We start from the raw sequence: 15,366 nt of genomic DNA on the forward strand, positions 1-15,366 counted from the left end.
TTTAACTGATTATCATTAACACAATTGTGTTGTGTTCTCAAAAAGCTATTAAAAAGTGTTAACATGGTTACATCATGAACTTCAGCTGGTTCTTATAACACAAGATCAACTAATGCCAGACATGTACACATATGGATATTTAAAATACTGTATTGTAAGACAAGATTCTGAGAACATTTTCATTAATATTCAGAGTACTTACCAGTTCAAGCAGTTGTTTTGAGGACAGATTTCACTACCCATATAACTCTGAACAGTATTTAAGCTCACATGTAAAGATGTTAACAGTTCTGTGGGTAGTAAGGAAGCAAGCAACCACTATGAATGAAGAGAAAATCCTTTTTTTTCCTTTTTTGTCAAACCATTCTGTCTCACCTGTTATTCAAATAATGCCTTTTAAAAAGTGGCACACATGACAAAAAAAAAATCAAATACAGACTTCATTAGATTAGATTATGTCAGAATGTTAAAAATATCTCCCTGTATAAAGCCCAAGTGGACCGTGACAGCTCTTTTCTCACTATGCACAGCTTGATGTACCAGTGCAAGACAGGAACTAAAACAAAAATAAAAAACAGCGATCTGCAACTACGAGGATAATATGGGGAAACTAGTAGCTGTCATTAACACCTGCTTTTGGCTTTGAGAGAGTAAAAGTGTTGGTTAATCCATTTGTTTTTAGGAGACAAACCTCCTTGGCAGAACTTCCCAGCTGTATCATGAGCACACTCTGGTCAGTTTGTCACATACAGCAGTGAGATAGCCAAAGGCCAGGTGCTTGCTGAGCTGTGAAAGCATTCCATGTGCTTGGAATGAAGGTTGCTCTAGACTCCTCAGCTCACCTGGGAAACAAGAAAACCCAGTAGTTGTTAGCAAATACAAGGAATTAGTACTCAATGCTTCTGGACCACATTGGATTTTTCTGATGTGCAAGGTCATGAAATGGTCGCCTCCAGGAAGACTGAGACACATAAAAATTCAGGACACTGTTTCTCAGGCAACCTTTAGCCTGTGAGTTTCCTGTGACTACATAAGGACAGCAAAACTGAGAAGGACTTCTGAGTTCCCCAGATAGGATGTGCTTTTTGAGCCTCAAGTCAAGACATGACCATGTTGTGAGACCTTCCCAAAAAGGTGATATCCAAAAAATATCCAAAAAAAGGTGGTGACTGGGTTGTCTGCCCAGTGAAGTGTAGGCACAGCCCCCAAACTCAGCATTGCTGGTAAGTATGGCACTGAACAAAATACTGGTTTTCCAGTGTTTGGACACTACATGACATGTGCACCCACAGGGAAGCAATAATTATTATACTAAATAGTAGAGATACCATTTTCATGGCAGGAGGAGTAAATTGTGAAGAAAAACAATGAGTTCCATGCTCAAAGACCAAGAAATTATCTGCTTGCTATTCAGAAGGATGTTTTGCAAGGCTGAAAAGTGGTCTTGGAGATGCCAAATATGTGCTCATTCAGGTAGTCTTGAGTCCATACTTTTTGTCCTATTACTGAGCTACAGAGTATTTCCAACAACATTCAATTTTCATTCAGGAAAGAAGCTGAATGCACAGTGGGGGCTGATGAAAGTGTTCAGGTGCAATTATATCTTATTCCTATCATATCCTGCACTTTATTTTTCAACCATAAAATCCTATTATTTAATATAGAGTGAAAAGGATGTTATTTTTATGCAGTAACAAGGCTATGGATTCTTATGATGAAAGAAATACTGGCAAAATAGGCAAATATTTTTCCAGTAATGAACTGAACAGTAAATTTACACCTATTGCAATATGACTGGAATCATATATAGCTGTCACAACAAAAAGTAGAAAGAAAAGCACATAGCATACTCTTCGTTTCCCTGTAAACAATGTTTCTGGAATAAGAGTAGAAGAAAATGATAAAAACTATAAGTAAATATTCGAATAAAAGAAACAATGCACCTATCAGAATAATATCATCTTTTATAAAGAGTATAAAAAATATATCTGGAATTTTAAAAAACCAACTGATTCCAAGCCAATATGTTCCAGTCTTGCTAAAATCCACGGTTCAATTATTAGTACTGAATTTTAGGGTTTCTAATACTAGATAGAAATATTCTAAGCATACATGACACAAAGCTTCAAACAAAACTCAGCGTGCCTGTTAAAATTTGCTGGAGTTTTGACAGGCTAATTCTGTACCTGCAGTCCTTATGGCAGCTCACATAAAAATTGCCTTCACCCCTATATTGTTATGAAGAATGAAATACCATGTCTCCTTCTGCAACCAGCACAAAACCACATCAACACTGAATCCTGCTCTGCCTTATTAGCTGAAATGTGATCTTGTGTTCACAGTTGATCTGGCTCAGACTTGTGATTCTGAATGACCTCGTCCCATACAGATCCCCTACAATGAGTATAGCCACATAAAAAAGGTCTGTTAAAATATGAATCATTCACCAAAAGACAGAAAAGTATAAAAAATTCCCAAATAAATACAAGCATTGCAAAATATAGGTGGATACTATGCTTGCATGTACTCTTATGTCAAAAGGAAAAAAGAATGAAAATAGAAACTTATAAAGAATGAGAAAATTTAAAATCAAATACTAAGCAAAGATATTTGCTCCACTGATGAAATCTGCTACACAGCCTGCTAGGCTTTTCAAATCTCTGTGTTTTGAAACATTGATAATGTGTGATGATCTCAAAACTGCACCAATATTCAGTTCTTTACCATTATGCTAATGCTCTTGCCCATAAAAAGAGTTTTCAAAAAGTAACTTTTTTTTTTTTAAGGAAGCAATAATAATCTTTAGATGATGTAGAAAATAACCTATGTAAGAAAAAAAAAGTAAGAAAAATAAAGATTTAGAAAACTGAAATAGGAGAGCTGTAAAGTAGACATAGAAACAGGAAAGTCCTGTTTAAACAGATAACACAGAATACAAAGTAAATGTGCTCACCCTTCTCTTAATCTTTTGTAAGGAAAGCTAAAATTCCAAACAATGAAAGAAAATAGCTTAAGATTTATTTCTCTTCATCATCTAAACTTCTAGCCCATGATACTCCTCACAGGACTTGCCCTTCTTTAACAAAGTTAAAACATGTGTTCTTACTTTCTTCTTTCTTTTATCATTTTAGAAAACCCTTATATTCATGCTTTTTTACTTTGTTGGGTTTTTTTAATCTAAAATTCAAAGTAACACAGAAGGAAAAGAGGTTGAACAATCACAGAAAGCGTGCATAGGATTCAAAATGATCTTGCCAATCTTAAAGGGTGGTTACCACCTAGTAGCTCCAAAAGAAGTCCAGTTATCTCTGCAGGTGCTCATTGCCACTGAAAAGCACCCCAGCCAGTAACCTTGGCAGAAAAAGTTTTGGGCTGCACAAATGCAGGTTCAGGGCCTCAAAAAAATGTTATTCTCATGAGTCCATTTGTAGAACCAGGAACTTATTCTATAAATCAGTGATGTGTCCATATTTAGACTAATGATTAGTTAATAAATGCTTCCCTTACAACCCTTGCAATCCTAGGCATTGGTGTCTTCCACTTCTTGGGATGCAGTTCCCTTTCCACTTCAATTTCACTGTCTTCAGAGATGTTACTCCTCTCTTACTTAAGTTTAAATAACAGCCTTGCTTTTTTAAGAAGCATAGTAATGAGGCATAAAATTTTATCCTGCCTGATTGTACTTGTATTGTACAGCAATCATTCCAGAAAAAGTTTTGTGAAGTAGGTCTTTGACAAGAACACTTGTGAATGGTGCAATAGAAAAAAAAAAGAAAATAAGTAAAAGGAAGCATCTGTTGGGAATTCTTCCAGCTGTGCTTAACACATTTGGAAGATGACAGAGACATAACATGTGCAAGGATAACACAGTAGCTTGTCACTTCCTATAAACATGCAGAGGTGTTCTTTCAGCCATGATAACGTTTTCCAAAAAATACATAATATGGCTTGCTCTGCTTTCCCTCCATGGGTCTCAAAGTAACTATTATTCCTATCTCACAGAGAAAAAACATGCAACTGGTTGGAGAAATTACTCAAGTGGCTCAGGTCATTCAAAGGTAGGAATTGAAATAACAGCCAAGTTCAATGTAACCATATTTAAGATCTGTTAGAGATCAAAAGTGCATTTTTGTTAGTTTTAATTCATTTACATACAGGATGCCCTGAAGCCCAGAACCACAAGTTTGCAAAATTGGTCTCAGTGGCCTAAGCTGCCACTGCCTTTCAGAAAACCTAAAACCACATCCAGTGACAAAATAACATTATCAAAGCACAGCAGATAAAAATAAAGGGTGCAAAATACATCAAGCTTACTAAGCAGATATTGCTCAGAACCACAAAATCCATGCACAGGTTAAGATCAATCTGCTATAGTTCAATGTACTTCATATTTTAAGATGAAAATAGGGGAAGGAAATCAGAATTGGTCATTTGATCAGACAATTCTGTTCAAAATGGCAATGAAGTCTGTTACAGAGAAGCACTCATGAATCAGAGTCGATATAGCTCTTATTTGGAGTAACTTTGTCCTTCTGTGGGCTCTTTTCAGTACTTAAATTATCCAGTAGTTTCTTGATGAAAACATAGTTGACCAAAATCTAAGAATCAGAATTTGATTAGGTTGTTTTTCGGGTCTGGGTTAATTTTTTTTTCCATTAGCTTTCAATGGTTTGTTCAAAATAAACCAGAGTATCACTATATCAACAAGCCAAACTAGAGGTGACTGATGTATCTCTAGCTTCTATTTGACAAAAATATACAGAAAAATGTCAGTGACAGAGCTCAGTATTTGAGCATACAGAACATATTGGCTTCAGTCCACAAAACACTGTGTAAATTTAATGGGATAAGCCCCTTCTGAGTAGTAAATCATGGGAGTGAAGAGAAATGAGCCCAGAAGAAACAGTCCTAAGACATACAATAAGCACCAGATTAATTGCAAATTAAATAAATTTAAAATGGTCAAAGCAGATGTTCTTTTTTTTTTTTAGAGACATCTTATTTCATCTCCAAATAGAGTTTGCTTTTAAGTAGAATAAGGAGCAGTATCTGAAGTGTCTAACTCATGCAAATACTCTTTAGTCCAAGATACAATAGATGGGCATTTTTGTCATTTTCTTACACTGTTGGCTTTGTATGGACATACACAACCTGCTTATAATAAAATTTACGGTATTCAGTTCTCTTTACAGTTTTTCCTAAGTCAGCAATTAAAAAAAAACACATAGGCATTGACATTCATGTGTCTAACTTACAGAAAAAGCAAAATACCATTAAACATATGTGCTAGACCCTATTCTATAAAAATCTGTGAGCACATATTTAGCCTTGATGCTAATGATTACTCAGGGAAAAAATTAATATGTCTCTACATTCCACCTAAATGTGGAAGGAATAGTTCTAGGAAATTAAGGGAATATCTAAGGTTATGCATTCTTTTTTCTGTGACAGAGGCAATTAAATGAATCATAGAAATCACTCTTCATACACATATAAGTTAATGGTTGCCCATCTCAATTCCCACATATTTTACCTTCTTTCTATGAATGCAAGGACACAGCTTACACAGTCATATGTCCTAAATTTCTCTCTCTCCTAATTCTGACTTTTTGCTGCTTTTAGGAATAAGAAAGTAAGCAAATTTTTTAAGCAAAGATGACCTATTCAGGAATTAATATTGGGAAAGTGAGAGCAAGACTACAAACAGCTAAAACTGGGAATTTCCAGTTTAATGGAAAATGCTGGTATTTTGATTATTCTGAATCAGAACAAACTATTTCAAAATTTCCCACAAAGCAGAAATTAAAAAAAAAAAACTTTAAAAAATGCTTCCAGAAATGTTGAAACACATTTTTGAGCTTTTTAGTTTTGTTTAGTTAATATTTTGATATTTTGTATTTTTTTACAGTCATAACTATAGCTCATCTCATGACACAATTAATGCGTAGCTTCCATAATATAGTATAATTTTTTAAAATTTAATTGTTCAAATTGTGAACAATTATAACCAACAACAGTTAATATATATTTAATTTGAGTAGGAAAATAGGATCAATAGTTGATTTTCTATTACTCACAGCACATTTGTTTCAGAAACAATGAAAACGTCATGTTAATATAAAGATATCAAAACAACAGTTACTTGAATTAATGCTGTACATTAAAATTTTGAAGTAATTTTATCTTGCTCATCATCACAGCATTTTCACCATACGCCATCAGTTTACATGTCCATGGATTAATTTTGAGCTGTTACTAACATCATTTTTTTTACCACTGCTACCTATAAGCCATAATTCTGGACTTTCTCACACATCCAACACTCATGTTTTTCTTGATCAGCAAATACAAAGGATTTCAATGTATGTGATCCTCCCTAAAACTTAATCATGAAGCTTGCACTCTCCCTGTTTTGCCCAAAATGAGAAACTGTTTTTCATGGCACTGCTTTCTCCTTGGTGTCTCTTCAATACTGACAAAACAATGACAGCTCAGTCTGCATGCCCTCATCCTTCCCATCAAATTTGTCACTTGTATTTCATCTAGTGATGATGCTGCTTGGGTCACCATTACAAAAGGTGTCTGAGCCTTTTTTTAAAAAAAAAGTTCTTTAGCTCACATCAACAAGCAAAATTTTTTTTTTGACTTCTGAACTTTTAATTTGATGAAAGGAATTTTCCACCATACATTTGACTAATCACTGACTTCAAAACAGAATCCCATATTAATAAAATATTCCACCTCTTCCTGCAAAGACAAATTTGTCTCTGCCATTTTATATAATGAAGAACAGCTGTTTGCCAGCCACTGGGTTTATTTGCCTTCTTCCATCCTTTCCTAAACCATGCCCTATCACCCTCTGAGTGATATCTGTTATAGTGGTGATATCTATTACAGTGGTTCTTTCTACTAGACTGGTTCTCTCTTGGTTTTCTATAGGAAAACTTGTAATCCCAGTGTAAAAAAACAGACAACAGCTACAAATAATTGCATTTGGTAAGAGTGATCTAACAGAGAAGAATACACAACAAAGGCACATTGGTTCGGGTGGTTTTAGGCATTGTGGCAATGTTCCTACCTTTTAAGAAAGGATTTAGGTAGAGACAATCTATTAATTAGGATAATTGCCTATTTTTTTATTTGCTATCTTCTATAAAACAGAGTTGTCCCTGGAAAAACTGACACATGAGATCTATAGCATTAGAGCATGTTAGTGAAATCATTGGTGTAATAAAGAACAAAATATGAAGGTCAGGACACACAAACACACATAAATACCTGATTCCATCTCTCACACATTTCATATGTCTTTGTTGCTATTATAACCCTGAAGGTTATAATTAATAAGCCAAACAAGGATATATATACTATAGCCTTTTAATGTAGAATAGCTACACACATTCCAAGTAGAAAACTGTACATCTTTTGTAAATACTTTGAAAACTGCCATAAACTCTGTAGTTTACAGATGCATTTTATTTAAGGGAATGTATACAACTGCATAAGCAAGCACTTATTCTAAGTGGTTTAAAAAGTTATTATATTTAACAAGGGAGGAATGAATCAATCTCCAATAGTTAACTGACTGCTATACTGACCAGAAAACTATCACCAGCATAGAAGCTGTATTTAGGAAATTAGTGATCATGAGATCAGTATGACCTAAGGGATTTTTAATTTTCTGTTTAAAAAAATGGTCTTTGTGAAGAAAAGCACTGCACTAAGTCTAAAAACCTCTAATGGAATATCTTGAATCTCTTCTGTCTTTCTGACTTTTTAGAACTACTTTAAAACAAGAACCAAATGAAAGAAGGGAAGTGGGACAGAGCCTTAGGCTGGTCAGGTGCGTTTAGAATGGCTCTGTGGAGAGAACCAACATTACCAGTTGTTTAGAGACACTATGATTCTCTGATTACCCTGAGAGCCCAAAGCTGAGCCTTCTGCTGCTTGCTGCTCTCGTGACCAAGAGAGGCCTGCTGAAACCTTGGAGAAATCAAACAGTGAAGAGTGAGGAACGTTTGAAGCCTGGGCAGCAGGGAGGTTACGGAGGAGTGTATTCCTTCTCTTATTTAGGAAGGGAAAGGCAGAAGTGTGTGCACCCATCTGTTGTGCTGCAAAAAGAAAAAAAAAAAAAAAAAGGTAAAGATTATAAAGATTATCAGAGCTTTCTAATTTGTCTTCCCACTTTCTTCTTTAAGGCTAGTGGAGTGAGTGATACATGTCCTGCGAGTTGCAGCTGGCTTCATCAAGGTATGTGCAGAATGGTGCCACCACTCAGTGACCTCTGAAGTGCAGAAGGGAGGATAAAACAGAGCAGAACATGAAAACACAGCACCTGCAGTGCAAATGTGTATCAGAATACCTGAAATATTAGTATTACCTGAACCGAGCAAAATTACCTCCAAGCCCCCTGTGCTTCTGCCATTATGGTACATTAGAAGAAATCCCTTCCAAAGATTAATCAGCTTAGCTAACCATACACTGTTTAAAAATGCACAGAGCAGAGTATTAGCCATCCATGGAGCATACAAATAACTAAATGTGTCCTTTCTGCCTGGCAAGCACCCTATAGTTCAAGGTGGATCTGAAAACTGACAACAGATCTGGGCCAACGTGGTCTCAATTGTTATTTTCAATAATAAAGTACAGCTAGCACCTCAGCATGCAACCCTCACTTAGGGGAAGCAGACAGGGACAAAATGCAATGTTCTGGAAGAGCTTTTATGGAAATCATGCACTGCTTGTGACATGTGTTTGGTCTCTGGAGCTGCAGCCTTGTCTAGCCCTCTACTTTTAAATGCCATCTTCCAAACTCCGAGGGTAACAAGCATAAACTGTGTCTATAAAACAACATCACAACTTTATTCTCAATAGCTAAGTATTGAAATGCAAGCATACATTATAAATAGAAAAACAGCTGGCTTGGAGCACATTGCAAGCCACTAACACAGTTGAGGGATTTGAATGACATCATAACCCGTGAGAGCATGTTGCTGGCCAGCTGGTGTTATTTATAATATACTCATAATTGAGGAAAAATAAAAAGGCAGAAGTTAGGTATTGCAGAACTAATAAAGTTGAATTCTCTCTTTCTCAGTGTCATTTAAATTGTTATCAAGAGAAATTTGAAAATTACTACTAAAAAGGGGGGGGGGGGGAGGTTATCACTTTATAATTACAACAGCAGATATAAATGTCATGGAAGCCCCCCAAACTGGGCTACTTGTGTTACTCTATTCATAGTACTGTAAGTTCTAGGAAATTACATTATTTCTCCTGTGTGGTTGTTGAAACATCATAAAGCTATTTTGCCCTATTTACAAGTAGTTCTCAACAATTCTGTTATTTTTAGCAAATTACAAACTGCTGTTTTAGGGTTAATCACGGAGAGAGTTGGAGGTTTTAATTGGTAGTCACCATATAGGCATGCCAAGTTTAATAACATAAAAACACATTAAGGGAAAAGTAGATAACTGCCTGCCTTTTGCTACTACATAAATAAAATACCTATGCTGCTATGCATAAATAAAATGTGTATTTAAATATGTACACAAAGGTATGCATATATACAAACATTGCCCATCCATATTTAAGTTTTCATATATTTGAAATGCAGACACACATAAATACAAACGCACACACACAGCTACCTGAAAGTTAACCAGAATACATTTTCTTATTTTTCATGGCAGCACAAGCTCTTTTTGTCTGCTAACCCCTCAGTCACTAATTCACATTCTTTTAAAGGGAAAAAAAAATATGCTTCTGTGCTCTAGTTTTAAAATGCAAAGGTATGATGTTATTTGTCACCATGCCCAAAAAAGTCCTTACTCGGTAACTTTGCCAGAAGAGGGAGAGAGAGAGAGGCAAATGCTCCCCCAGCTGTTTCCTGTCTACAGTGTCTGTGTAATGTAGATAAATGTGAGGATTTTCTCTAAATCCCTCTTCTGTTTGCTAAATCTCACTGTCACTGCTAAAATCAGAGCAGATAGAGCCTGCGCAATGGAATAAAGTCCTCAATATTGAAATGTGACATTGCTCTCAACATCTCACATCTCTCTGGATTTCTTTTTTCTCATCATTACTGCTAACAAATTCATTTCCAGACTTTGCACTTTCAAGAAGCAATGGAAAAAATCAACAGTCTTTCAACACAATTAGTTAAGTGCTGCTTGTGTGATTTCTTGAAGGTAAATCTTTATTACTATTTCAAATAATTTTTTAGTTTTATTTTGCTGTGTATTGTCTGCTGCTGGCTTGAGGAGTATTGTGCACTTTTCAATAACATTATTTTAGAACTGAGAATTATTTATAAATTGCTGAACATGCAATTTTATGTGATCTGGAAAATGGCTGTATGTAATAGTTGCAATTACATAGATAACTGTAAGGGTAAACTATTGCAAATACCTGTCTTAAATTTCACTTCTATGCAGAGAACTTTGTAATATTTCAGTTATGTCATTATTAAAAGGTCCACTTACATCATTGTCTATATTGTTAATGAATGTTTCTGAAAACATGAACTTTTAGCTATTTTCTGCAGGTGCAGGGTTTTATAGGAAAAAAGGTACTATTCACATGTTAAGTTTCTGCAGTTTTATTATACACAATTATAGAGAAAACGTTCATGCTTTCACAAGGAAACTTTTAAGGGATGTTGTCACTGCAGCAATTTTCTGGCAGCATCGTGGCATTTACTTGGTTTTTGCTTTCATAAATTAAAAGTAAATGAGAAGTTCAGTTTGTTTTCTACATTAGAAACCAGCTGCGACTCTTGCTGACCTTGCATATTTGTACAGCTTAAGCAATTGTACATAAAGAAAATGGAAATTCCTTTACATGTTCATCTCCAAGTTTTCCCTTCTAGGGAGGGCTTTCTCAGGAAAGTTTGCATGTGAAGTTTGATGTTATGACCCTATAATTTCTGCACAATAATATAAACTGTCTTAAGGTAAATTTGACTTCGGTAGGTGCATTGACCTCTGTTTCTGTCAGTTGGCTCGAGTCCAACTTTCCATTATCTGCAAATTTATATCCTTCAAGAACTTTTTTTCCCCTTAGTATTTTGCAAGGATATTTATGGAGTTGAAAGAATTATCTTATTTTAATTGCTTAGGGCCTAATATTTTTTTTAAGTTGCTCTTAAACTTAAAACACACTTATCTCATTCCTTAATGACCTAATTACAGATCTGAAATTGCAAGGGATGAAATCATTCCCTTAATGTATAAATGGGCATCCTTTCCAATATACTTGAAAGAAGGAGGGTTGGGGTTTTTTTTAAGTATTGAGCAAGGCACTAAGAGACATAAAAGTAATGTGCTAGTTCCTCAGCTGTGCATCCTGCCAAGCTGCCTTGGAATCAATGGAACATATTGATTTAGGTTAGCATGTAGCCCAGATTCTCTGCTCAAAGTTAACAGTATTTAAGCCTAGATCCACTCCAGAGTATATATGCTTTATTTATATAACAATACCAGTGAATACTGATATTTCATAATAAATGCACATTTCTACTCTGGCTTGATAATCGGGCCCAGCCCCTCTGGAATAAAATGTAATTTTGAATATATAACTCTTGATTTCTTGCTGTAGCATATAGTCTCTAAAAAAATGTTGCCTCCTGCACGATACTTATAATTCTTGCAGATGTTCTTACATGTTACTGAAATGACCAAGCATGTGAAGAATTCTTATGCACAACTTGTGTGAAGTGACAATCTGTTAAATGAAGGGGGCTTACATAGAAGAATTAAGAAGTGACTGAGATGCAGAGTGTTCATATATGACATTCCTTTGTAGTGCTACTCTTCTGGACTACTAAAAGAGCAATGTAGCAAAAGCTGGCTATTTTACTGAAAAAAAAAAAGGAAATTCCAGCTGTGAAAATATGGTCAGTCATTCTATGCAAGTAAAAGAAGTGCTTAACCAGGCTCATCTTGAACTTGTATTCAATTTCCTAATGTAATTAGATGCTTCAATAAACCCCACCCACACGCCAATGCGTTTTCTTTTAAGCTCTCAACTTTCTAGTCAGATTGGGGATAATGTAAGTACCCTGCTTGATGGTAGAGAACCTGCAGCAATATTGGATTACAACTCTGTATTTCCTTAAGAATATTCCCCTCAGATACAAAGGGGTACTTGGATTTTATCACAGGCATATTGAATCAATTAATGTTGTGTTTAATTAAAATGATGAAGTAAAGTTAAAGGTTTAAACTGTGTTTTGGAATTTGCTTTAATGAAACAGTACTTGATTTGTCAGACAATTGATTGAACCTCAGAAACATGTGAGCCTGTTTTCTTTTCTGCAAAGTTTTTACTTGTTTGAAAGTTTTTGACTGTTGTTAAATTTGGAGATAAAGTTAGAAATTCTCTGTGGTTTATACTATGCAGCCTTTTTTGGCTTCCACTAAAGGAAAAACAGTAGATAATCTGTTTTGTTGTAGTTCAGTGCTGATATTTATCTGAAAATGCAAGCCAGCTGAGAAGTCTTTAAAAGTAAAAAATTGTTAAATGTCTAAAATTTATGTTTATTTCTGGACCAAATGTTATACGAGAACAAATTGTTAAATACATAATGTTCTTGTATTTGTAATGTCTTTCAGCTTTCTGAGGCAGTGTGCTAAACAGCTTTCTGCTTTACCTCCTCAGAACTGGGAACCATCTTAAACTGCAGGTGCATCACATTTATTTTATAAATTCAAAAATATGGCAAAGGAAAAAAGAAATTGTTGTTAAGATATGGAATCATTGCAGGAAATAGTGCCTCATGTTATCATCATTCATTTACAATCTGATCTTTCTCCATCTGCCATTGAAGTCATGACCATGCATTTGAGCTTGTTGGGGTTTGCATGGCAAAGTTGGCTAAAGACACTTGTGAATGGGAAAGTAATTATTCTTTTTTCTTCTTATGATATATCATGGGATTTAAAATTATTCATTATTTTTACAGTGGAAATAAGAGACTCATCCAGCAAAGCACTAAGATCTCTTGCCAAGAAAATAAGAATTCTTAAAAATTATTGACTAAAAAAGGCTCAATATCACACTGGATCAGATCCCAATCGATCAGAAAATAGATAACTACATCTTTTTTTCAAAAGTTTGGTGAAGAAATATTAAAGATTAAGTGGTCCCTGAACCCCTGAAAGAAACTTTAGGGAAGATGAATCATTTTACTTTCAATTACTTTGCACTAGACTGCTAACACAAAGCAGTTTTAAGCCAAGTTTAACTGTATGTGGAAGACAGATTTGTAACTTCTTACCTGACTGCAATGCTAATGTTAACCTTAAAAGAGAATGAAATTAAATGCAGATTTACACCTTTCAAAACTATCATTTTTGGCAAGTGATCTAAACAAGCTCAAAATATGCATTAAGCACATTACCCAGTGTCCTGCTACTATTGTAAATATCTTTTCTTAATATTAAAAGAAAAAGCTATCTTCTTTGCATGTTGGGTAAGAAATTGGGTGGACATAAAGGGATACAAAAATAAGTGACTAAATGGATTGGTGCAATTTTACACCCATTGAGAACTGGTCTTTCTTTGGTCATAAGTAGAGGAAGATAGTTTGTAATCAAATGTAAATGAGAAAAGAATTATCACCTCTGTATTAACCTCATGGCCACATCTACCTATGAGGGGATAATGAAGGTCTATGAAGTATAGCTCCTTAAAACAAGTAAAACTAGAAATCTTTAATGGTTTAAAATTCACACTCCTGTTAATTTCTCAAATGTTTGCCTGCTAGTAACAGGGAACTGAAAGAGTGAATGAATGTGGTCTTCAGCTACAGAAGATCCCACATCAATTCCTGTAACTTTGGCAAGTTGAACCTTCCAACATTTTTGGTTTTTCCTGGTGTTTTCCTTTCTAAGGTGGCTGGAGAACTGTGGTGTGCTAATAATGAACTATTTTTCTATTGGGCCAAATTTCCTTACAGCAAGTTTAGTGCCCTTTATTCTTCTGACAATGTTGATTTTAGTTTAAACAGCCTTTCTCCATCCTATGCCACCCCCCATTTCCCACAGTACATTGGCAGGCACCTATCATATTCCCTCTTAGCTTATCTGGTCTGAGACAAACCAATTCAAGGTTGCTTTCTTTATTTATATTATTCCAGGCTTCCCTTTGTTTATTCCACTCTTCCATCTTTTGCTTTCCAAAAGCAAATATAAGTCATAGATACTACAGGGTTCCCTAACTAGATGTGATTGCAAGAATTCACCAGAATAAATAATCAGTTTCCAAAATACATAGACAAGAACATGTAGGCGGTTGCAAAATCATGGAGAGACATTTCCTGATACCATGCTTATTGTCCAAGAAATCACAGTACATATTCATTCTCATTCACAAGGGTGCAGGAGTCATTTTTTGTAAGACTCTTTGGGGAAATTCTGACACTGCTTCTGCTTCCTTGGCAGGTGAAGATGCACACTGTGTCCTACATCCATTTCTTCTACCTTGGCCTGTGTTTGCTTACCTTAACCAGTTCTGTTGCTGCTGGCCCAGAGACACTCTGTGGTGCTGAGCTGGTTGATGCTCTTCAGTTCGTGTGTGGAGACAGAGGCTTTTACTTCAGTAAGTGCTCCCTTTCTTTCATTTAACTGCTAAACACTGTCATGTAATCCACTGGAGTCTGCAAGTGCTGTAAATGAGCTTACCTATGATCATCCAGGCTGCCAGCTAGGACTGGTATCTTATAGGACTGGAAGATGCTCAAACCTTCAGTTACCATAAAGCCTCAGTGAGGAATAATATTGTGCCTGTGTTAAACCTCTCTGACTTTCTGATAAATTTTTATTTTCAGACTTGTTATTGTTTCTCACCACTTTCCAGCTGTCGCTATTTCACCTGCTGTGTTCCTGCTTTCCACTGACCTGTCACTGAAATCAAATGAATGAGAGCAAATACCAAACCCAAGACACTCATGAGGCAGAGCTACATGTACCTGTTATGTGAGACTGCTAGTAAACACTTTAAGTGCACACTTTTTCATATTAAAAACACACTAAGCTTCAACATCTGGTTTAAAAAAAATGAAGAGCTGGAAGGCAGCAAGCAGAAAGTTACTGCATCCAAGTATCCACATGCTTCATCATTTAAATACAGGTGGAGGGAATTCATGTGTGGTGAGATAATAAAGACTATCATCAGTACAGGCAACAGATAAAATTAACTCTGCAATAGTGAGGATCAAGAAATACTCAACTTTTATGTAACAGAAATCTATTTCTGATTTTCAGCTATTTGCCACTTAAAGTTAATGAAACTTTTAGTTAGGAATATATTCATTCTGAACACATTCATTAACACATTTCTTCAAAACATGGTAGAATTTGTGCT

At 35.4% G+C, this 15,366-nt stretch overlaps 1 protein-coding gene across 2 annotated transcripts in view; it reads left to right on the plus strand.

Moving 5' to 3' along the window:
* The first annotated feature begins 9,977 nt into the window (after nucleotides 1-9,977).
* Nucleotides 9,978-15,366, plus strand: part of IGF1 (insulin like growth factor 1) — a 48,477-nt gene continuing 43,088 nt past the window's right edge. The window contains exons 1-3 of one of the 2 annotated variants that reach the window (XM_058805508.1): nucleotides 9,978-10,190; nucleotides 12,615-12,685; nucleotides 14,445-14,601. In XM_058805508.1, the coding sequence (XP_058661491.1) occupies nucleotides 14,451-14,601 (151 nt within the window). In that variant the 5' untranslated portion in view covers nucleotides 9,978-10,190; nucleotides 12,615-12,685; nucleotides 14,445-14,450. The remainder of the gene's footprint in view (nucleotides 10,191-12,614; nucleotides 12,686-14,444; nucleotides 14,602-15,366) is intronic. The other variant, XM_058805507.1, reaches the window with a different exon arrangement.

The sequence above is a fragment of the Ammospiza caudacuta genome, chromosome 5 (assembly GCF_027887145.1).
Source record: "Ammospiza caudacuta isolate bAmmCau1 chromosome 5, bAmmCau1.pri, whole genome shotgun sequence".
NCBI classification, from domain to species: Eukaryota; Metazoa; Chordata; class Aves; order Passeriformes; family Passerellidae; genus Ammospiza; species Ammospiza caudacuta.